At 45.4% G+C, this 22,242-nt stretch overlaps 1 protein-coding gene across 2 annotated transcripts; it reads left to right on the forward strand.

The window, feature by feature from the left end:
- The first annotated feature begins 369 nt into the window (after positions 1-369).
- On the forward strand, positions 370-21,808 carry prtfdc1b (phosphoribosyl transferase domain containing 1b). Of its 2 annotated transcripts, none has more exons than XR_010331602.1 (9): positions 370-739; positions 1,698-1,804; positions 4,300-4,483; positions 10,399-10,464; positions 12,542-12,559; positions 14,515-14,597; positions 16,659-16,788; positions 17,143-17,219; positions 19,372-21,808. XR_010331602.1 is itself a non-coding variant. In XM_064345805.1 (9 exons), exons 1-9 carry the CDS (start codon positions 689-691, stop codon positions 19,417-19,419), a joined length of 681 nt encoding a protein of 226 aa, XP_064201875.1. In that variant the 5' UTR covers positions 370-688; the 3' UTR covers positions 19,420-21,808. The 2 variants fall into 2 exon arrangements, 1 of the variants encoding a protein (XP_064201875.1); XM_064345805.1 differs by having other exon boundaries at positions 16,659-16,705.
- Positions 21,809-22,242: the final 434 nt, after the last annotated feature.

Consider the following 22,242-nt stretch of genomic DNA (forward strand, 5'->3'; position numbering starts at 1 on the left):
CGAAGTGGCGTAGGCTGTGAAAGTTTCTGCTTCGAATGAGCATTACTTTCGGAAACAAAGAACTAATTTAGAAACTTTGTCAAATTTGCGAGGAGCCAGAACGTTGTAAAACGAAAAACGTTGCGAAAGATTGCTGTAACGTTCTTATTTAACCACAACCTTACTACAATGTTATAAAATGTGTGCTAACCCGATAACTTATGGCTGAGTTTTTATGAGGACACATGAACTGCAAGAGGTGGATTCCTACGGAATGAAGCCTACTGTTCTGGAAAAAACGTAGCCAGATAACAGACCTCCATACGTCCACAGTTAGGTTGTATGTGGGAACCATAGCCAGGGACAGACCTCCAGACAGTTGTGGTGAGTCGGAGAACTTGCCACAAAAACTTTCCCTCTTCGAAATTAGGTCCCAGGTATTGATTGTCATTAGAATAGTTAGATAATTCGGAAAACACAGTTTTTGGCCTTATACTTTGTAGTAGACTAGCATACTTTAGCTTTTTCCCATTTAGAAATTTAGAGAATTTATTCGGATAAGAATTGCTTAAATATCTGGCAACCCTGGTTCTGCACAATCGCGTCCCTCCTCCACGTTTTTCGTGTTCAAAGCACAAGCTTATCTGACTGAACTTTAAGGACAAGACGGGTGCCTGAGTTGCTGGCTGACAGGTCGAAGAAAACCAAAATGGCAGATTTCCCTGTAATTAAAGCGGAAGGAAAATGCGAAGGCATCGTGGTAAATCGTTTTTTCTCTCTCTCTCTCTCTCTGGTTTGTGAAAACTGTGTTACTTTACAAACGAATGATTTGGCTGATCGATGTGTGGAACAACAATAGTCATAACGTAAAAAATGCGCGCTGCCCGACTGTCTGTCTCTGTGTGTGGTTTTTTAAAAACTTAGAAATCCAGAGTAGAGTCCTCGTTTGTTAATTGTGCACATGGTTAACTGGGCACTCGCGTTTAACTGCAAAAGTTGTGAGGCAAAAGTAGTTTCATAGTGTAAATATTTATATGCGGAAGGATGCTTGGATTTGTGCACAATGAATTGTTAGCCAAAGTAGGCTATAGTACGCAAACATTGTAGTTGTAGTGGTCTATATTTGACCGCAAAAGTACTACACTACGTGTGCGTAAGTAGTAAATGTGTTTAAAAACTTTGACGCAGCAAAACAAACGTAGTTAAGTTTGCACAGTAGGCTAGTTAAGTTTGTAGTTCTTTTTTCGGTTTGCTTGTGCGCATATTTTCACAACGATTGCGTTGTACATCAAAATAAATATGAACGTGACCAAGAGTTTGGGGAAAGTTTTTCTGTGGCATAAGGGGAAGACAGGCTATAGGAACGAAAACTAATTGCATGTGAATTGATTCTCAGCGCACGTCTCCTCGTGCTGCGCGTGATGTGCGACTCGCTGTCTGTTTTTCTATGGACTATTGTGTCTTACGTGACGTTCCTGCTGCGCTGCACACTGATGACTGTTATGCAGAAGCTTTTTTATGCAGAAGGGTAACGTAGTGTACAAAAGGTGTTTGTTTAAAAATGGCACAAATATGACAGTGTTTTGTTGTTGTTGTTGTTGTTGTTGTTGTTGTTACCTCACTGAAGTCACATTCAGTGAAAAATTATTTGGCTTTCAGTTGCATTAATTTGTTCATTTTTCTGCATGTATGTATGTGTGTCACTGTGGTTTTCTTAGATCAAAGACGAATGGCCAGGCTACCATTTAGACCTCTTTACCTTTCCTGAGCATTACTCTGGGGATCTAGAGTGTGTCTACCTGCCTCACGGAATCATCATGGACAGGTTAGTACCCTGCTAACGTGACTGTTAACCGCTGGTCATACGCTGGGTAGTACTCTGCTAGTGATGGTTAACTGCTGGTCATTGGCTGGTTAGTACTCTGCTAAAGTGACTGTTAACTGCTGTTCGTATGCTAGTTAGCACTCTGCTAGTGACTGTTAACTGCTGGTCGTATGCTAGTTAGTACTCTGCTAGTGATGGTTAACTGCTGGTCATATGCTAGTTAGTTCTCTGCTAGTGACTGTTAACTGCTGGTCGTTGGCTGGTTAGTACTCTGCTAGTGACTGTTAACTGCTGGTCATTGGCTGGTTAGTACTCTGCTAAAGTGACTGTTAACTGCTGGTCATTGGCTGGTTAGTACTCTGCTAAGTGTGTAACGGCTCTGTTGTTAACTGCTGGTCATTGGCTGGTTAGTACTCTGCTAGTGACTGTTAACTGCTGGTCATTGGCTGGTTAGTACTCTGCTAGTGACTGTTAACTGCTGGTCATATGCTAGTTAGTACTCTGCTAGTGACTGTTAACTGCTGGTCATTGGCTGGTTAGTACTCTGCTAGTGACTGTTAACTGCTGGTCATTGGCTGGTTAGTACTCTGCTAGTGACTGTTAACTGCTGGTCATTGGCTGGTTAGTACTCTGCTAGAGTGACTGTTAACTGCTGGTCATTGGCTGGTTAGTACTCTGCTAGAGTGACTGTTAACTGCTGGCCATTGGCTGGTTAGTTCTCTGCTAGTGACTGTTAACTGCTGGTCATTGGCTGGTTAGTACTCTGCTAGTGACTGTTAACTGCTGGTCATATGCTAGTTAGTTCTGTTAGTGACTGTTAACTGCTGGTCATTGGCTAGTTAGTACTCTGCTAGTGACTGTTAACTGCTGGTCATGCTAGTTAGTACTCTGCTAGTGACTGTTAACTGCTGGTCATTGGCTGGTTAGTACTCTGCTAAAGTGACTGTTAACTGCTGGTCATTGGCTGGTTAGTACTCTGCTAGAGTGACTGTTAACTGCTGGCCATTGGCTGGTTAGTTCTCTGCTAGTGACTGTTAACTGCTGGTCATTGGCTGGTTAGTACTCTGCTAGTGACTGTTAACTGCTGGTCATATGCTAGTTAGTTCTCTGTTAGTGACTGTTAACTGCTGGTCATTGGCTAGTTAGTACTCTGCTAGTGACTGTTAACTGCTGGTCATTGGCTGGTTAGTACTCTGCTAGTGACTGTTAACTGCTGGTCATTGGCTGGTTAGTACTCTGCTAAAGTGACTGTTAACTGCTGGTCATTGGCTGGTTAGTACTCTGCTAAAGTGACTGTTAACTGCTGGTCATTGGCTGGTTAGTACTGTGCTAGAGTAAACAGTTGACCGTGGTGTAGATCTCAGTCACTGTTCTGGGCTGTGTCATACCCCCTCTGATGTGGCACAGTGCAAGCACTATGTTGGAGAACGTTTCCGTTCATTTGATGCGGTCAGTGGGCTTGTCATTCTGCAGGTGAAATTTGCAGTTTGTCATGTTCTCTGTCACCATGCCAGCCTAACCAGAACAATTAACTCTGACTGACTGGCTTTTTAAATGTATTTATTTTGTCATAAAGCAATGCTACGCAGATAAGTTTAGTCAAAGCCACTGTGGCCCCGTGACCGAAAAACACAGTATTTATTTATTTATTTTTTTCTTCTGTTATCTACATTCATCTACATCATAAATATTTTACCAGAGGAAGTGGTGTCACTGGCCAAGAATAGAAGGTAAGAATTTGAGAACATGGAAAGAACAGGCCTGAACAGGCCTCTTCCCGGTGCGGGCAGATGCGTTGCAGCACTGTGTGCGGACGCAGTTTCGATAACGGCCGGTTCTCTCCCCAAAGCCTTTGTGACGTCTGTCGATCGATCGGTCTGGGCATGATACGGAGAATTACAATGAACAGGTTCCAGTTTGAAATGACTGCAATGTTAATTTGTCGCCTTATCGTTTGTATGTATACATTTGTTTAATTGTGTGCAGGTCTTTAAATGGCACACAACATGGTACAGATTTATATATTGTGCGTTCATGTTTGCGTGTGTATGTATATGTGTGTTTGTGTGTGCATGTGTGTGTGTACATGTGTGGGTTCACTTAGCCATTCCAGTAAAATGGGAAATTTTTACTAACGTATATCTGACTGAGACCAGTTGAGTTATCTCATGTGGGTTCTGTACCTCAACTGAGTGTCTCTGTGAATCTCAGAGAACAGCTTCTCCGTAGATCGAAAGCCAGAGTCTCTGACCTGATTTGCAGTGTAATGAAATGGTCAGGGGACTGCGGGTTTAAATCTGAGGTTGGGGGCATTGCCATTGCACCCTTGAACATGAATTTTTTTGTGTTGGGGCGAGGGGCATGGGGCGGGGGGGGGGGGGGTGTTGAGGTAATGTTTGTAAGTCGCTCTGGATGAGGAGGGAAAAGGGAAAGTAACGTTTGGATGAGGTCATCAGGTGACACGCCGAAATTTTAAACGCGACCGTGGCTAGCAGGACGGAGCGTCTGGCCCGGGACATCATGGACGACCTCGGGGACCACGACATCGTGGTGCTGTGCGTGCTGAAGGGCGGCTACCAGTTCTGCGCCGACCTGGTGGAGTACATCAAGGCCCTGAGCCGCAACTCCAACAAGTCCCTGCTCATGAGGGTGGACTTCATCCGGCTCAAGAGCTACCTGGTGAGTACCTGCATCCGGCTGGAGAGCTACCTGGTGAGTACCTTCATCCGGCTCAAGGGCTACCTGGTGAGTACCTTTATCCGGCTGGAGAGCTACCTGGTGAGTACCTTCATCCGGCTGGAGAGCTACCTGGTGAGTACCTTCATCTGGCTGGAGAGGTACACTGGTGAGTACCTTCATCTGGCTGTAGAGGTACACTGGTGAGTACCTTCATTTGGCTGGAGAGGTACACTGGTGAGTACCTTCATCTGGCTGGAGAGCTACCTGGTGAGTACCTTCATCCTGCTACCTGGTGAGTACCTTCATCTGGCTGGAGAGGTACACTGGTGAGTACCTTCATCTGGCTGGAGAGCTACCTGGTGAGTACCTTCATCCTGCTACCTGGTGAGTACCTTCATCTGGCTGGAGAGCTACCTGGTGAGTACCTGCATCCTGCTGGAGAGCTACCTGGTGAGTACCTTAATCCTGCTGGAGAGCTACCTGGTGAGTACCTGCATCCGGCTCAAGAGCTACCTGGGAAGTACCTGCACCCGGCTGGAGAGCTACCTGGTGAGCGGTAGTTTCCCCGCGTATTTCCAGAAACACTCCCGGGCCACGTCTGTGATCGAGGGTTTCTGGACTCTGATATTCACGATTAATTTGTGAACTCTGCCCGCACTGACATTTCACAGCACGTCCTGAGACGTGGACGGCCACGTCTGGTCATTTATGCCAAGAATCTGAGCAAGAACTGTGGTTTCCAACATGGACACGTGCCGCATACTGCAGGAAATGTTCCGTTTCGCGGACTTGTGTCCGGCCCGTAAACGCATCTTTTCATTGCAGTGATCTGGATCAGAGCGGTCCTGTACAAGCACTCATTTAACAGCTGCAGTTTTATGTTTATTTTTGTTAGGCACTCACTCACATAGCGGGGGAAATTTACAGAAGTCAGTTCAGGTTAATTACGTTGCTCAGGAGTGCCCTAGCTGTGCCTCACCTTGGAATCGAACTCGCAGCCTCTGCATGCTGTTCTTAGTGCAGTGGTGTAGCTTAATGGTTAGAGCTCATGACACCTTCTGTGCTGTGGTGTCGTCTCTATCTGTTATCCTCTCAGCTGTCTACCCGTCTGAAGGAAGCAACAAAAGATGTGAAATATTAATATGGGAGACCCATAAATGGGAGGTACTGTGTGCTGCCAAGAGGCGTTCACACTGTTATGCTACACACAAGGAATGAATGTGACCACACTCCCTTGCAGGTATACCTGCTGTGATAGGCCGACAGGCACTTTTAAGGCCCCTCCCATTGCAGAGCAGTAGGATGATGTCACTCTCTCTTTGCTCTACACCGGGGATCATCAACTCTGGCCCTCGAATCCAAATCCAGCCCTGGTTTTCTTTCCTCCCGGGGTGATTAGTGCTACTGATTGGCCGGACTGTCTTCACCCCTGACTCCCACGCAAAGGGAGGGTGGAAAACCAGCAGGTCTCGGCCCTCGAGGACCGTGAATGTGATTTCAGTGCTAGTTTGTACTTGGCAGGATTGTTGTTTGTTTGCTGAACAGGTTACTCTACAGGGTTGGAGTCCTGATCTATGTGGTCACTTCTGGCACTACAATCTTTACTTCACTCTAGTGTGTTTCTTTTGCACCTCTGCACCTTGAACTAATGCACTTGTTGTACGTCGCTCTGGATAAGAGCGTCTGCTAAATGCCTGTAATGTAATGCAATGCAATGTAATGAGTTGCTGATCCCTGCTCTACACCCAGGGTGTAAAACTCCAGTCCTGGAGGGCCACGGTGTCTACAGGTATTTGTGGTTTCTGTTCAATATGCAGCCAATTTAAGGCCGTGGCAACAAGGTGTGTGGACTCTTTAGCCAGTCGATAACTTGAATGATTCACTTGTGCTGAGATGGCAGCAGATGCTGTGGCCCTCCCGGATGGGAGTTTCGCACCCCTGGCCTACACTGTCTGGCTCGTTCCCCTCCCAGCAGAGCTGACCCAGGTCTTCAGCACTGTGAAGATCTTGGATCCGCTGCTTTAATTCAGATCGGGTGCCGTTTCTCTTTAGACTTGTGAAGACCTCTGATTTAACTGCGTACACGGACGGGCTTTGTTTGCCTTTCAAAGGGGCCTTCGCCTGTTTTTACACAGAGGCTGGCTAAACTCTGATCCTGGCCCAACATTGAGAGCTGTGGGGCCTAGCTTCACCTTGATGGGGTGGCCGTTTGGTTCTGTAATCCCAAAGTTTCCTAATGAACTCCAGCTTTTAATGGGGTTTTCTATTCAGGGCTTCAAGAAAACTTTGTCCCCCCCCCCCCCCGCTTGCTCAAAGACACTTAACATATTTCCATTCAGAGTTCTGCAGCTTGGCTCTGTGTACTCAGGCAGTACTGCTTGTGTGCAGTGTCTCCCTTACATGCACTTGTTAAAATGTTTGTCATGGCTGGGACTACTTGCCATGAAAAAAAATCATCATTCTAATTCTTAACTTTCAACCCTTTCAGGTATGAGGTCACAAATACGTAATAAGAATGTTCTCAACCGAACATTCTAAACTGATCATTCTTAACTGTCCTTCAGTTAAGAACGTTCTAATCACATGTGTGTGATCCCACGCCTGAAAGGGTTGAAAGACAACGTCCTTACCAGCACGATGTGTACTAGGGAGAGATATCTGATCGACGAAAAATGAAGTTGACAAAGACAAAATAAGAAATTTTTAAAAATATGAATAATTTACAGGGCAAGTCTGAATTCTGAATGCTTTCTCTCTTTCCAGTGCGTTTTGAGGGGGAAGGTGTTAACCACAAAAAACAACAACCTGTCGATAAAGCACCGCGTGAATAACTCATGCACGAAGCCCTAATTGGGAAATTCCACCAAACAAAACAGATTTTATGGAGCGAAACGAAATGACAGAATGTTTATATTTTTATGGCTGTGGACGGCGGCGCCATTTCCCCCCCCCCCCCAACCCGCTGCTCTGTTCTGACCAGCATCGGCGTGATGGGGGGGGGGGGTGGGGAGAGACAACATTTTAGATGTGAATTTTAAAAAAGGGACGTGCGGACTCTTCTGGAGTAGCGCTGCGGTGGGAGTCTCGCCACGCGGTGGCTTGGCGACGCGGCCTCGCCCGCTGCCTCCCTCAGCCCCGCCCCCCCCCCGGGGGATTCCGCGCTCTCTCCTTACGGAACGCTCCAGCCAGACGATGGTTCGGCGCCATGGCAACGTGCTGTATTCTCCATCGCGCGCGTAACCCACACCTGTACACCCCACAGGGACGCCGTTGAGTCTAAACGCATCTTCCTTTCACCACTCTCTCAGACACATAGACAACAAAAATGTATAAATAAATAACGGCAGTAAATTTATTTGCGCATCACTTTTTTCACCTGTATTCAAAAATGAACAAACCAAAAAAAACAAAACAAATATCATATATTCCATATATTAGTCTGTCCTGGATCAGGGTTGATGATCGCTGCTCTCTAAGAACTATATAATCATGTGCTCTAAGATCTCTAGAACGATTCACTGTGATCTCAGAAGCCAGTCCGTCCACCTTTCTCCTTCACAGAACTCAAAATCCTCTCTCATTCGCTCTTTCACACGTCAGACACTTCCACTGTACTGCTTTCCAAGCAGTGGAGTTCTAGAACACTGGCTTAGAATTCAGATAAAACATTCCCGAAAAGACCCTAACTCTTTAAACAGGGTTAAACTTAATTTTCCAATTTCTGAAGACATAATCTGCAATATCTGAATGGCCTTACAGCCAGCAGGGGGTGCTGTTGTGTAACATTTTTTCCCCTCCTTCCAATCTGTGGTGAAGTGCTGGGTCTGAGTGTTGTTGTTGGAGGCCCTTCCAGTGTGCTGATCTCCTGCAGGTGTTGATGTCGCTTGACAGCGCTGAGTATCACAGAGGGTACCGCGGCTCACACTTCTCATTTCTCCCTTGCGTTGTGGTTTAATGGCTGTTGACTGGTGTGGTGCTTTAGTCTCTGGGTGAATATCGTCCTGCCCTTTCTCTGATCAGGAGGGTCTGTACCTCTCCCCCCCTCTCTCTGAAAGGGGGTGTCCCTGTGATTCCCCCCCTCGGGTTTTGGGTCGTTTGGGCAGTAACGTTCTCCACCATGCTCTTCATATGTATCCCAGTAAATCACCATGCACTATAGGGCAGTTTAATAACCTAAAATCTGATTCGTCTTATTACAATAAATGATTGTCTTGCATGCCATCTTAAAAATAATAATAATAATTATTTTTTATAAATCTTTTTATTTGAGGTTCAATTCACAGACGTTATTTCAAGTGCTGAAGTTCATAACATAGAACCACATTTTTTTCCATTCTCAACATAAAATGAACAACAGCAGGAGCCAGTTTACAAACTTATAAGCGGAAAACAAAGACAAATACACCCCCCCTAAAAATAATTTTTTAAAAACATGTAGAGTTTAATTGGGGGAAAAAAGGTCAGAAATAGTTTGCAATTCACTTCTCTTCAATGGTTGTATGTGAAATATTAGAATTATGTGGTTCCACAGGTTAACTCTGACCCCATATGCTGCGTGCTGAAGATTCAGTAGCCTGCTTCTTTCCTTTTTTAAGTGGAGACGAGTTTTAAAGGACATTCACAAAGCTACAGATAGAGAACAGAAGCTATAGATAGCGAATTGGACACGCAGATGGATGGTTGGCCGATACGTTTGTTTCATTGATTGATTGAGGCGGAAGAGCGAAGGTCCCTGGTCTTCGTTTCCTGGACCTGCAGCCATGGAATGTGTCCTGCAGACTTACAGCAAAGATCAATCAAGAGCAGAGAAACGTACCTCTCTCTCTCTCTCTCTCTCTCACTCTCTCTGTCTCTCTCTGTGTCTCTTTCTCTCTGTCCATGTCTGTGTCTCTCTCTCTCTCCCCCTCTCTCTTTCACTCTCTCTCCATCTCTCTGTCTCTCTGTATATCTCTCTGTCTGTGTCTGTGCCTCTCTCTCTCTGTCCCTCTTTCTCTATGTCTGTGTCTCTTTCTCTCTCTGTTTCTCTGTCTCTCTGTATCTCTCTCTCTCTCTCTATCTGTGTCTCTCTCCCTCTCTTGCTTTCTTTCTCTCTCAAGGTGTTCTCTGAGGTCGAAGGATTGCGCAATAGTCCTGTCGGATTGTTTACTTTGGAGTTGCCGCGCACTGAGTAGGGAAATTGCAACCACCGTGCAATCATTTGGAGTGAATGTCGCCTTGGGAACAAATAAAAATCTGTGGGTTGCAAACACTTTGTATCAGTGCTGAACCTGTGTCAGAACTGGCATAGCCTGAGGTGAAATCTGAAGATTCTTTATCTTGCTTGTTTGTCACACACAAAAGCACAGACTCACACATGCATGCACACACACACTCACATACACACACACCCGCGCACACACACTCACACACACACACACACACACACACACACACATCTGTGATTGCACACTTACACTTAAACATGCATGTATGCAAATATCACTTACACTTGCGCACACACACACACACACACACAAACTTACATGCATGCACACACGTACACACACACACACTCATGCATACTCACACCCATGCTGTTAGTGTGGAGTTCTACCTAGCTGTGTGACTGCCACATTTAGCTCCCAGTGGAATAAGCCCAGACTGAAAGGCGCTATATTCTGCCCTCGTGATTCTGCTGCATGTGGCTCACAATCCCAGCCTTTTCCTGGGATCTGAGGGCTGTCAGAATTCCAGGGAGTCCTGGTGCTCCAAATGAAGCATGTCCGATTTAATCAGCGTAGTGTAGGATTTGGGTTGTGTTGAGAACTTGCGTGATATCGTCACAGTGTGGTTTCTATTTCATGAATTGACAGTTGAACTGCAAAATATTTTTTGTAATTTAACTTTTTAAAAATATTATTCATTTTCGCTTGCAGAATGACAAGTCCACAGAGGATCTACACATCGTGGGAGCGGAGGACCTCTCTGTTCTGAATGGGAAGGTACGTACAGCACAAGTTGATTTCTCATCAGCTCTTGGGTGGCAGTGTTGTGTAATGGGTAAGGAGTTGGTTTTGTAACCTAAAGGTCGCAGGTTCAGTTCCCCAGGAGGACACTGCTGGTGACCCCCCTTCAGAGGTCAGAGGTCACTGAACCAACTTGGTCTGCTGCACCACAGATACTTTATGCCCACTAGATACTCAGTTCTGACCGGTTCTCCTGCACCCGAGATACTTTATACCCACTAGATACTCAGTTCTGACCGGTTCTCCTGCACCAGAGATACTTTATACCCACTAGATACTAAGCTCTGATCGGGTCTGTTGCAGCACAGATACTTCATACCCACTAGATACTCAGTTCTGTATTCTTGCTTTCGAATGTTCTGTCTGAAGCCGTTTAACTGAAACATTCCCATCTGATGCGTCTCAAAGGTCATCAGGGCCGAGGGCTGTGTGGTGGCAGTTTGAAGTTCTGTTCTGTAATATATTGTCGGAAGCTTCCGTTACCAACCGGAATCTCCTGTTGCTAGGAAACAGAAAGGTCAGAATGCAAGCTGGAGTTGACCCTCTGGTTATTCTGTAGAATCTCTGGCTGGTGCTTGCCCTGAAGGTGGCTAAGAGAGCGATGGGGGTGGGGGGGGGGGGGGAGTCTTTAGCCTTGATGTTTGTTGCTACGCTCGATGATACGCCCAAAAATTGAGTTTCGAGAAAGTGTGCAGAAGATCCATCAATCACCGCTGTGCCGTGTGAGAGGTCTTCTCCTGTGGATTTATTTTGGCCGTTGGAGGGGGAGGAGTTTAACGGTCTCTGGTGCTCACTGGGAAGGATGACTCAGCGCTAGACGTTACTTCAGCAATGCAGTGGGTCCAAAGGTGCCTCTTTCAGGACGTTTGAAAGGCCGGGGTTATGATGTGCTCGGACCAGGCCAGGAGTGTTTATTAAGGCCCATTAACGTCCGATAAATTAACGCCTCCGAACGTCGCCCCTGACGTTGCTTAACGGATGACGACTCTTTCCAGAACGTTCCAAAAATAATCTCACGCCCCAGCCACTTTAGACCTGCTTGTAAAACATAAACTATCAATGTTGTTTGTGTATATATGGACTGCTGACATGTTTGTGAGAACATGTAGGTGTGCTGTAATCATTAATGACAGTGGTGACCTCATGTGATGTAGTTCTGTATAGCTGTTTACAGCCAGTACGAGTGACCATGTTAACGATGATGCAATCAAGGGGTATTTCAAAGTTTTTTACTTGTTTATATGTTTTGGTGACTGACCAGCTCCCATTTTGTCACTAGCCGATTGGGTGGTTTGTATACATTTCTTTTCATACATTTGTTGCACTGCTGATATGTATGTAATGTTCTGCTGAACTTGTCTTGTAAATTGTTCTTGAAATGTTGATCAGAGTGTTACTTGAATGTTTTTTGAAGTAATTAGTCTGAACATTTCCCTAGTTGACTTGTATTTTTTTAGGTTAATTGATACAGTATGTCATACTTTAATGCGTTCAACACTGACTGTCCCTCTATGGAGATAGGCTACAGGCCTAGTTAAATTTTACGAAGGCCTGTATCCAACAACCACGCAGCTTCTAGTGAGACTCCACGCTGACCCAGGATGCTGTGCGAATTAGCACGCAGTGTCGTATTTATGATTGGTGCACAGTCTCAGAGGGATTTTCCACAGGCATTGCCGCCAAATTCACATACCCAGCGTTTGCAGAAGTGGCCTTTTCGATGGTTTCGCGATGAGAAAAAGGGAAGCCGTTTATCGGTGGATTTAAGAGAAGTGTGTGAGGGGGCTGAAGAGCGGTCTAGGGGGGCAAACGTGTAGTTAACGAAATAAGAGACCGTCCCGTCTGAAGGAGGCTGTCTGTCTACCTGCTACTTCCTCCCTCTTAACCACAGGCTGTCGGCAACGGTGTCGTTTATCATCGTAAATCTTTGTGGTTTGAGTGGTTGTGCAATTTTATGCTTAGTGTCAGCTTTACATGCGATATTGAGCAATCCTAATAATTGTTTTTTATTGTCTTCTTTTTTTCTGTGTTTTCTTTTTGGCATGCGATGAAGAACGTCTTGATCGTAGAGGTAAGTCGACAATGTCAAATTCCAATTGGTTACAAGAGGACTGAACCCAGATGTCGAAACAAGCCTTTCTGTGATGCAGTATATTGATGGTGTATTTATTTCAATATATTTTCAAATATCGTCCAAAGCTTCACAATATATTGGGGAAGAAATTAATTATTTCTGCTTTTGAAGATATTGAATTATATTTTTTATACTGTCGTCCGCTACATTTATTTTTACATTTTCCAGAAAGTAACACATACTTACATTATATTTCAGTATTTTTCCAGTTTAATGAGGGCTAGGACTCAGCTGGAAATCATTCACAGCGCTACCAATGTGCGCAATTATTCATGCCATTCAAATTTACTGGACTGCCTAACGATCTCTCCTTCGTATGAATGCTGGACTTTCAGATCATTTCTATTCCAAGTTCTGCATGTACTCAAAACTCATCCCTACAACAATGACATCTCATTTAGAGTACATCATTCGTAATTCTGAGTAGGTACTTAGTGGTCTGTCACAGAGAATAACAGAACGAAACTAAATAAAATAACAACTGCTGTTGTTTACAGCGAGAAATAACGAGGGCTTTATTTCGCCGATTCTCTGGGGAAAACATCTCTAAATCAATTCCAATTCCTGTAGCGAACGTCTTTCAGCCGTTTGTTTCTGCACAGGATGTTGTTAGAGTTATTGGTTTTCTGTGCAGTCAAAACATGGTTTACACAAAATGTACCAATTAAGGCAAAGTTCAGCTGAAGTACTGTGGAAGCAGAAGCCTTTAGAAATAATTGTGACATATTTTTGTTTGACCTTTAAATAATCGGCCTTAGTTCATGTTTCCCATTTGCGTATGAGTTTTCGTGTTTGTGGAGCTTGACCTATTTCTAGACCTAGTTTTTTTTACTGGGTCAGAAAATCACCTGTGAATGTTTCTTTTTAAAAACTAACTTTAATAGTTTTTGGTGAGGACAGAGATTGCCCCCTGATAGCTCATCCTAGAACTGAAGTTTCTCTGTCTGGCTCCAGTCCTCACCCTCGCAGAACAGACAGTACGAGTCGAACACGTCAGTATTTTTCAGAAATATTTGGAAAGAATTAACATAAGAACTCAGTAAACAACCACATGGGGGCTGGGGGTGGGTGGGAGTTTGGGGGAGGAGACAGCCAAGTGATCTCTGTCTCCTTGTTAATGATGAGGAAGGCTTAGGGGGGGGGGGGAGGGGGAATGTGCTTTTGTTTGGGGTAACTGTCTGGAAACGGGGGTGGGACGCCCTCACGCCTGACTGTGTACGCACGCACGCAGGGGACCGTGCGGTAACCCCCCCCCCCAAAACGCACATTGAGAGACAGTGAGGCAGGATAATTACGTGATGCTGCGTTTGAAAGGTGAAGATGCACGACAGGCTGCGCAGACAGCCATGCGCTGGGGGAGGACAAAAGAGCGTAAAGAGACGGCCCTCCCCCCCCCCCCCCCCCGCTGGCTCCTGGGGGCCCCACACTGAGTCAGACGGGATTCCGTGACATTGTTACCTCGCATCTGGGTCTCCCCGCTTTTTTTGGGGGGGCCTTCCATCGATGCTGATCAGCCCCAAAACACACACGTGCACGCACACACACACACACACACACACACGTGCACACACACACACACACACAAACAAGAGCGAAATAATGCATCATTTAGCTTATCTAGGCTGACCATTTACCTACATGCTGGATAGACTCTGTTTCTAATGCATGGCTTTTCTAATACTACATTGTGATAATATTTCCAGTACATTTGAACAGTATATGCACGTATATACAGTGTATACCATGTAAATCTTAAGGGGTGGGGTGGGGGGGGGGGGGGGCAGTTATTTTCAGAAATGTAAAAACATTCGCGCGTTTTATGAATGTTGTGTATAGCGGAACGCGTTTGTGGAGGAACCTTCACGTGTCCTTTAACGTCCATCTCACTGCAGGCCATAGTCGACACCGGCAAGACCATGAAGGCTCTTCTGAAGCACGTGGAGACCTTCAAGCCCAAGATGGTCAAGGTCGCCGGGTAATCTGACGCTGCTCAAAAGAAATCAATAGAGCCCACTGCGATGTCAGACACTCACTGAAGACTGTAGCATACTTACTCATCAATAGAGCCCACTACAGGTCAAACACTCACTGAAGACTGTAGCATACTTACTCATCAATAGAGCCCACTACAGGTGAAACACTCACTGAAGACTGTAGCATACTTACTCATCAATAGAGCCCACTACAGGTGAAACACTCACTGAAGACTGTAGCATACTTACTCATCAATAGAGCCCACTACAGGTCAAACACTCACTGAAGACTGTAGCATACTTACTCACCAATAGAGCCCACTACAGGTCAAGCACTCACTGAAGACTGTAGCATACTGACTCATCAATAGAGCCCATCCTACAGGTCAAACACTCACTGAAGACTGTAGCATACTTACTCATCAATAGAGCCCACTACAGGTCAAACACTCACTGAAGACTGTAGCATACTTACTCATCAATAGAGCCCACTACAGGTCAAACACTCACTGAAGACTGTAGCATACTTACTCACCAATAGAGCCCACTACAGGTCAAGCACTCACTGAAGACTGTAGCATACTTACTCATCAATAGAGCCCACTACAGGTCAAACACTCACTGAAGACTGTAGCATACTTACTCATCAATAGAGCCCACTACAGGTCAAACACTCACTGAAGACTGTAGCATACTTACTCATCAATAGAGCCCACTACAGGTCAAACACTCACTGAAGACTGTAGCATACTTACTCATCAATAGAGCCCACTGTGGTGTCAGACACTCACTGAAGACTGTAGCATACTTACTCATCAATAGAGCCCACTACAGGTCAAACACTCACTGAAGACTGTAGCATACTTACTCATCAATAGAGCCCACTACAGGTCAAACACTCACTGAAGACTGTAGCATACTTACTCATCAATAGAGCCCACTACAGGTCAAACACTCACTGAAGACTGTAGCATACTTACTCATCAATAGAGCCCACTACAGGTCAAACACTCACTGAAGACTGTAGCATACTTACTCATCAATAGAGCCCACTGTGGTGTCAGACACTCACTGAAGACTGTAGCATACTTACTCATCAATAGAGCCCACTGTGGTGTCAGACACTCACTGAAGACTGTAGCATACTTACTCATCAATAGAGCCCACTACAGGTCAAACACTCACTGAAGACTGTAGTACACTTACTCATCAATAGAGCCCACTGCAGGTGAAACACTCACTGAAGCCTGTAGTACACTTACTCATCAATAGAGCCCACTGCAGGTGAAACACTCACTGAAGACTGTAGCATACTTACTCATCAATAGAGCCTACTACAGGTCAAACACTCACTGAAGACTGTAGCATACTTACTCATCAATAGAGCCCACTACAGGTCAAACACTCACTGAAGACTGTAGCATACTTACTCATCAATAGAGCCTACTACAGGTCAAACACTCACTGAAGACTGTAGCATACTTACTCATCAATAGAGCCTACTACAGGTCAAGCACTCACTGAAGACTGTAGCATACTTACTCATCAATAGAGCCCACTACAGGTCAAACACTCACTGAAGACTGTAGAATATTTATGAGTAAGTACTCTACAGTATTCTGCAGGTTAAATGCTTGCTGAAGCCTGTAGTACACTTACTCATCAATAGAGCCTACTGAAGGTCAAACACTCACTGAAGACTGTAGCATACTTACTCATCATTAGAGCCTACTGCAGGTCAAACACTCACTGAAGCCTGTAGTACACTTACTCATCAATGGACCCACTGCAGGTTAAATGCTCACTGAAGCCTGTAGTACACTTACTCATCATTAGAGCCCACTGCAGGTCAAACACTCACTGAAGCCTGTAGTACACTTACTCATCAGTAGAGCCCACTGCAGCTCAAATACTCAAGTCTTTGGTACACTTCGTCTGTCTGCTCTCTCTGTCCAGGTGGCAGGAATTTTAAACGAGGTCCTTGATGTATATGCCAGTGTCAGAGTCGGTGAGTGGGATGAGCCGCGTGTGAAGTGTTTCCTGTTTCCTGTTTCCTGTTTCAGGCTGCTGGTGAAGAGGGTGGAGAACGCAGTGGGGAGGTCCCCGGACTGTACGTTGTTTTTCCACATCAACAGTTTTTTTTTCTTCTCCAGCAGGTTTTGAGTTTCTTCACCTGTAAAATTGGAATGGCAGGTATGCCATCCAGCCAAGTTACACCTTGGCGGGGCATGCCCCACACCTGTACAGCACCGAGAGTTTGGCATATCGTCTTACCTTATTTGACACTCCAATTAAACGTGGTTTCACAGGTATAAAAGCACATCCTTGTGCATTATAGAGAATATAGAAAAAAATTGTGATTACGTACTTTCAAAGCAGTGTTTATTCTGGATATAAAATGATGACAGCCTTGAAGTCTCGATGGATGAATCACCACATTTATTTAATTTTTTTAATTTTAATTTGTGGTGTCGTGGTTTTTTATTTTGGTTTTTTTAATCGAGCCTTGCCTTAATCTTTTTTTCTCCCTTGTTTTATTTGAAACAGACGTAGGGTTTGAAATTCCGAACCGATTCGTCGTCGGCTACGCCCTGGACTACAACGAGTATTTCCGCGACCTGAACGTGAGTTTCTGCGCTTCCCATCGCGTCTGGGAGCGTGTTTTAGGGTATGTTGGGGCTACGTCTGGGATCGGCCAATCAGGCGAGGGGAAGCGTGGGCTGGGTGACTCACGGACGATGAGTCACAGCGTCAGCGTTTTCAAGCGCAAAGAACCAGAAACACCTTCCCTTCTCAGGGACATTAGCATAAAGTCAACAGACAAATGCAGTTACACTTGCATTTGCATTTGCCACTTGGATTGGCAACAGCCTTAGGAGCCAGTCAAGTTAAAAAAAAGAAAAAAAGAAAACCACGTGCAAGTGCCTGCGTTTGTCAGGCATTATGAGGATTTGATGAAATATGCAGTTTATTGCTTCTGATGAAATGATGCGACCTATGGGTGGGTAGTCCCATAACAATAATTATCAAATGCAGTACCGGCCAGCGCCACCGTGTGGTGTATTGCCTTTCTCTTTTTAAAATTGTACTTAATAATTAATTATACCTGACTCTATGGTGAACTTCCCGGTCGTGTGAAATGCTTCTGGGAAGAAAAACATGCCAAATCAGCCAATCAGCAGCAAGATCAGACAGTGTGACAGTGTGATCATGTGATGTGTTTTTGTCAATCACATGGAAGCGGCGAGGCCTTGCTGCTGATTGGCTGCCTCGTGAGCAGCCAGTAGATAACAGCGGGTGATGTGTGTTTACGAAAGCGCTTGTTTTTCAGTGCAGCGGGTCACAATAAACAAAGCGGCTGATTTTTATTTTTAATTTTTATGAGACACGAACGCCGCATCGAAGCGGTTGCGTCCATCATTTGAGTCCACAGGGCTGTGGAGCCGTCAGTCTGTCTGTCTGTGGTTTGGGGGGTGGGGTGGGGGGGGTCGGGGGGGTGAAGTGATGTTTGTTTGCTGCCGGTCTCGATCTTCAGACTGCGCCTTGACTCCTTCTGTGTCCCTAAAGCTCAGTTCTTCTCTTATGGACGTTCCTTTTGACGTCCTGATGTCAGGGGTATTGCTGCATAAAGCAAGGACAGCGCTGTAGTGCCATTTTGGTTCATAGTACTAACCATTCGATTGTTCAAATAGCTACACTCACGATATCAAACAGGAAAATGCCCAACACACCTCAGGCCAGCCAGCTAAATTAAAGAAGGACTAAACTGGTGCTCAACAGCCAGGAGAGTCAGCCTATAGAGAGGGACTCTTTAATGGGACATGGTCCCGGGGGGCTAGCCCGAAATAGGGAACACTGGAGAACACTGAGCTCAGGGCAAAAGATGCCGTTTAATGAACAGAAGAGAAAAAAAAAACGACACTTCCTAATTATCAATGGGCCTATTGTGTCCTCTTGGTTGTGTTGCATTCCTGTGGCTGACGCTGGTCTTCTCCACGTCCGGGTGAGGTCTGCTAAGCGGCTGCAGTTGACCGCGACCCTGCTCAGGATAAGCGGGTATAGATAATGGATGGTCCCTGCTCAGGATAAGCGGGTATAGATAATGGATGGACCCTGCTCAGGATAAGCGGGTATAGACAATGGATGGTCCCTGCTCAGGATAAGCGGGTATAGATAATGAATGGTCCCTGCTCAGGATAAGCGGGTATAGATAATGGATGGTCCCTGCTCAGGATAAGCGGGTATAGATAATGGATGGTCCCTGCTCAGGATAAGCGGGTATAGATAATGGATGGACCCTGCTCAGGATAAGCGGGTATAGATAATGGATGGACCCTGCTCAGGATAAGCGGGTATAGATAATGGATGGACCCTGCTCAGGATAAGCGGGTATAGATAATGGATGGACCCTGCTCAGGATAAGCGGGTATAGATAATGGATGGACCCTGCCCAGGATAAGCGGGTATAGATAATGAATGGACCCTGCTCAGGATAAGCGGGTATAGATAATTGATGGACCCTGTTCAGGATAAACGGGTATAGATAATGGATGGACCCTGCTCAGGATAAGCGGGTATAGATAGTTGATGGACCCTGTCCAGGATAAGCGGGTATAGATAATGGATGGACCCTGCCCTGGATAAGCGGGTATAGATAATGGATGGACCCTGCTCAGGATAAGCGGGTATAGATAATGGATGGATGGATGGATGGATGGCTGCAGTTTGAACGTTTGACCGATCGAGCCGTCCCGCCCGTCTCCTCGTCCCTTGCAGCACATATGTGTGATCAGCGAGAGCGGGAAGATGAAGTACAAGATCTGAAACGGGGCCCGGGGACGCCGTCCGGCTGTCCCGCACAGGGAGGATGGACCCGTTGCCATGGACGCATGTGGCGCCGGTCTGTCGCCAGCACCTGTCAATCAGCAGGCTCCTCCCCCCCCTTGCCTCTCTCTATCTCTATCTCTCCCTCACTGTTTCTCTCTATCTCTATCTCTCCCTCTCTCCCTCGCTCTCTCTCTCTCCTCTCTCTCTCTCTCTCTCTCTCTCTCTCTCTCTCTCTCTCGCTCTCTCTCTCCCTCTGTTATTCTGTCAGTGCCAGGTGAGCTAATCGCACACCACATCCGCAAGCCCGCACCACAAGCTTGCTTTGGTCCTGAAAACTACAAAAAAAAACTGTGAAACCTGCCAGCGTTTCTGAATCCGGTTTACTGAAGCTATTTAGATCAGTGAGTTTTAAGGGGGGGTGGGGACTCCAACTCTCTTTTTGCCTGCACTGTTTGTTTTGTGTGGAGGGATTTATACAAAAATGTTTTTGAAAACGGTTTACTCACCTGGTGCCTGATGGACTGAGAATCCTGGGAAGTCTCTGGCGTCCCGGAGCTGATCAGCTAACACCGTGTCATTGACATGTTTGCATTGTGAAATATGTACTCATAACCTACTGATGCTTTTATCTGTGTGGCTTGATAAAATAATGCCTGTTAAATGGAAAATATCACACAGTTGTGCTGCATTGGAGTGATGTTTAATTCATAGAAAATTGATGACAAATATGTAAATGACTACATATCTGGATCTAATGTTAATGTTTATCTAAAGAATAACAGAATCATCACAGGTTTTTACATTTATTCAGTATTGCTCTAGAAATTTCATTGTGGGTATTTTTTTTCCCCCAGGTATGGATTTGCACTATTTCTATAGAATATTATTTTGAGGATAGATTTAGTGTAATTACATCAACTTTTTAATTGTGTTGTATTTTAACAGCCTATGAAAATGTTTTCATTTAAAATGTGCTTTATTGTGACTGATAATCCGATACTAAGAATGCATTACATTACATTACATTCTATGCATTTGATGTGCAGCTAGTAAGCAAGGCTTTGAGGAGGTACGTCATATATTTTATGATATATTTTTACTGTTCACGGTGGTCTTTTCCGATTGGTTGTGCACAAAGAATGCTTGACGTCCCACTGAAGCCAACCAACGGGGAGTGTGATGATTTGTATTATGATGTCATAATCAACAAATATCCCCCTCAACTGTGTTCACATAGCTCAGCTGAGGAAGTGACTGGCATTCCACTGTTAATGATGCAACAGTAGTTGGAATACGGGAAGAACAGTAACAATGTGTTACTTGGAGAAACTTCCTCTAGGTTTTGATCTTGAGCTCAAGCCTTGCATTAAAATTTTTTAAGCCTCCCATTTTTAATTTACTGCCAAATTCTGTGTTTTATTTCTCCCCGGGAGGTACAGAAAAAAGGGCAGTAATCGCGACACATTAGAGCCATCAGAAAAGCTCCAGTTTTTACAGTTTTATCATTTTACTCATACGCTCAGCTGGTCACACAGCAAAATAAATCTCCTACATCTCTAAGCAAGCAAGCGGCCAAAAAAACGAGTGTTAAAACACTGCGGCGGGGGGGGGGGGGGATTCAGCTTGATCTCGGCCTGTACCGAAACCCTGCTCTGCACCTGCTCCACCACACCACCACCTCCACCCCCCCCCCCTGCTCCACTTTCCCCCCTCCTCCACCACTTTCTCTACTCCTCCATTTTCCTTCTCCTCCCCTCCCTTGCTCCACCCTTCCCCTCCACCACTCCTCTGGTCCACCCCACCCCCCACTCCTCTGCTTTCCCCCGCCCCGCTCCACCCCTCCCCAGCTCACGTCCCCACTCCACCCCTCCCCTGCTCCACCCCCCCTTCTCCACCCATCCCCCTACTCCCCCCACTCCCCTCCTCCTCCACTCCACCCCTCCACACTGATCTCTTCAGTTCTTTGTTAGAATCTGATTGACGTCGGAGGCCCTGGAGTTATAACTTTATTAATCATCGTTCCTGCGTTGCTTGCAGGTGCTCAAAGTGCCTTAGAGACATTTTTAAAGAGTCCTCTAGTCATAAATCTTCCTCCTGCCACGCTTCCACCTGTCTGTTTGATCAGCCTCTGCTTATTTAGTACTTTTACCTGTTCAGGTATGAGAGCTGCTGTTTGCACAGCTTGTCCAAGTTCCCTGTGTGGCTCTGCATTTGGCAGCAGTGCAGGACAGAACCACTACATTCCACCTGACACTGTTTACAATCCTGTAAAAAAAAACTAATTCTCTTGAATGCGTGCGTATATCTGAGCCCAATGCTGTGAAAATGTGTTTGTGTGCAAATGTGTTCTTTGGAGACCAATAAAGGTGTACAATATTCCACAATATGACTGCTTTTGTTTTTGTTTTTTGTTCTCTTTTGGCATACCATTTGTACATCCTGCACAGAAGCATATATCTGAGTATTAAGCTGAATTTGAAAAATACGCTGGATGGAGAGTTTGGCCCACGCGCCTGTTTTTAATTCTAATGAGAGGAAGGAAACGTAGTGTTTATTGTTTTTCTTCCTCTTCTTCTACTTCAAGTGGAGTGTTTTTTTTTCCCTTTTTGCTTCCCTTTTCCAGTACGGACACCTTGGTATTCCCATATTTTCCCACGAATTCCCAGGTGCCAACGTTCCGCATATCCCAGAAACATAAATACATATGATGGTGGTTCTTTTTCCTAGAGGCAGTAAGATGGTTTTAAAAAAAAGAAGAAAAAAAAACCTTGGTGGTGGGGGTGGATTTGGGGGTTCCGGTGCTTCTTGTGAGGTGGAGAT

This window comes from Anguilla rostrata, chromosome 8, assembly GCF_018555375.3.
Source record: "Anguilla rostrata isolate EN2019 chromosome 8, ASM1855537v3, whole genome shotgun sequence".
In the NCBI taxonomy this organism is placed as follows: Eukaryota; Metazoa; Chordata; class Actinopteri; order Anguilliformes; family Anguillidae; genus Anguilla; species Anguilla rostrata.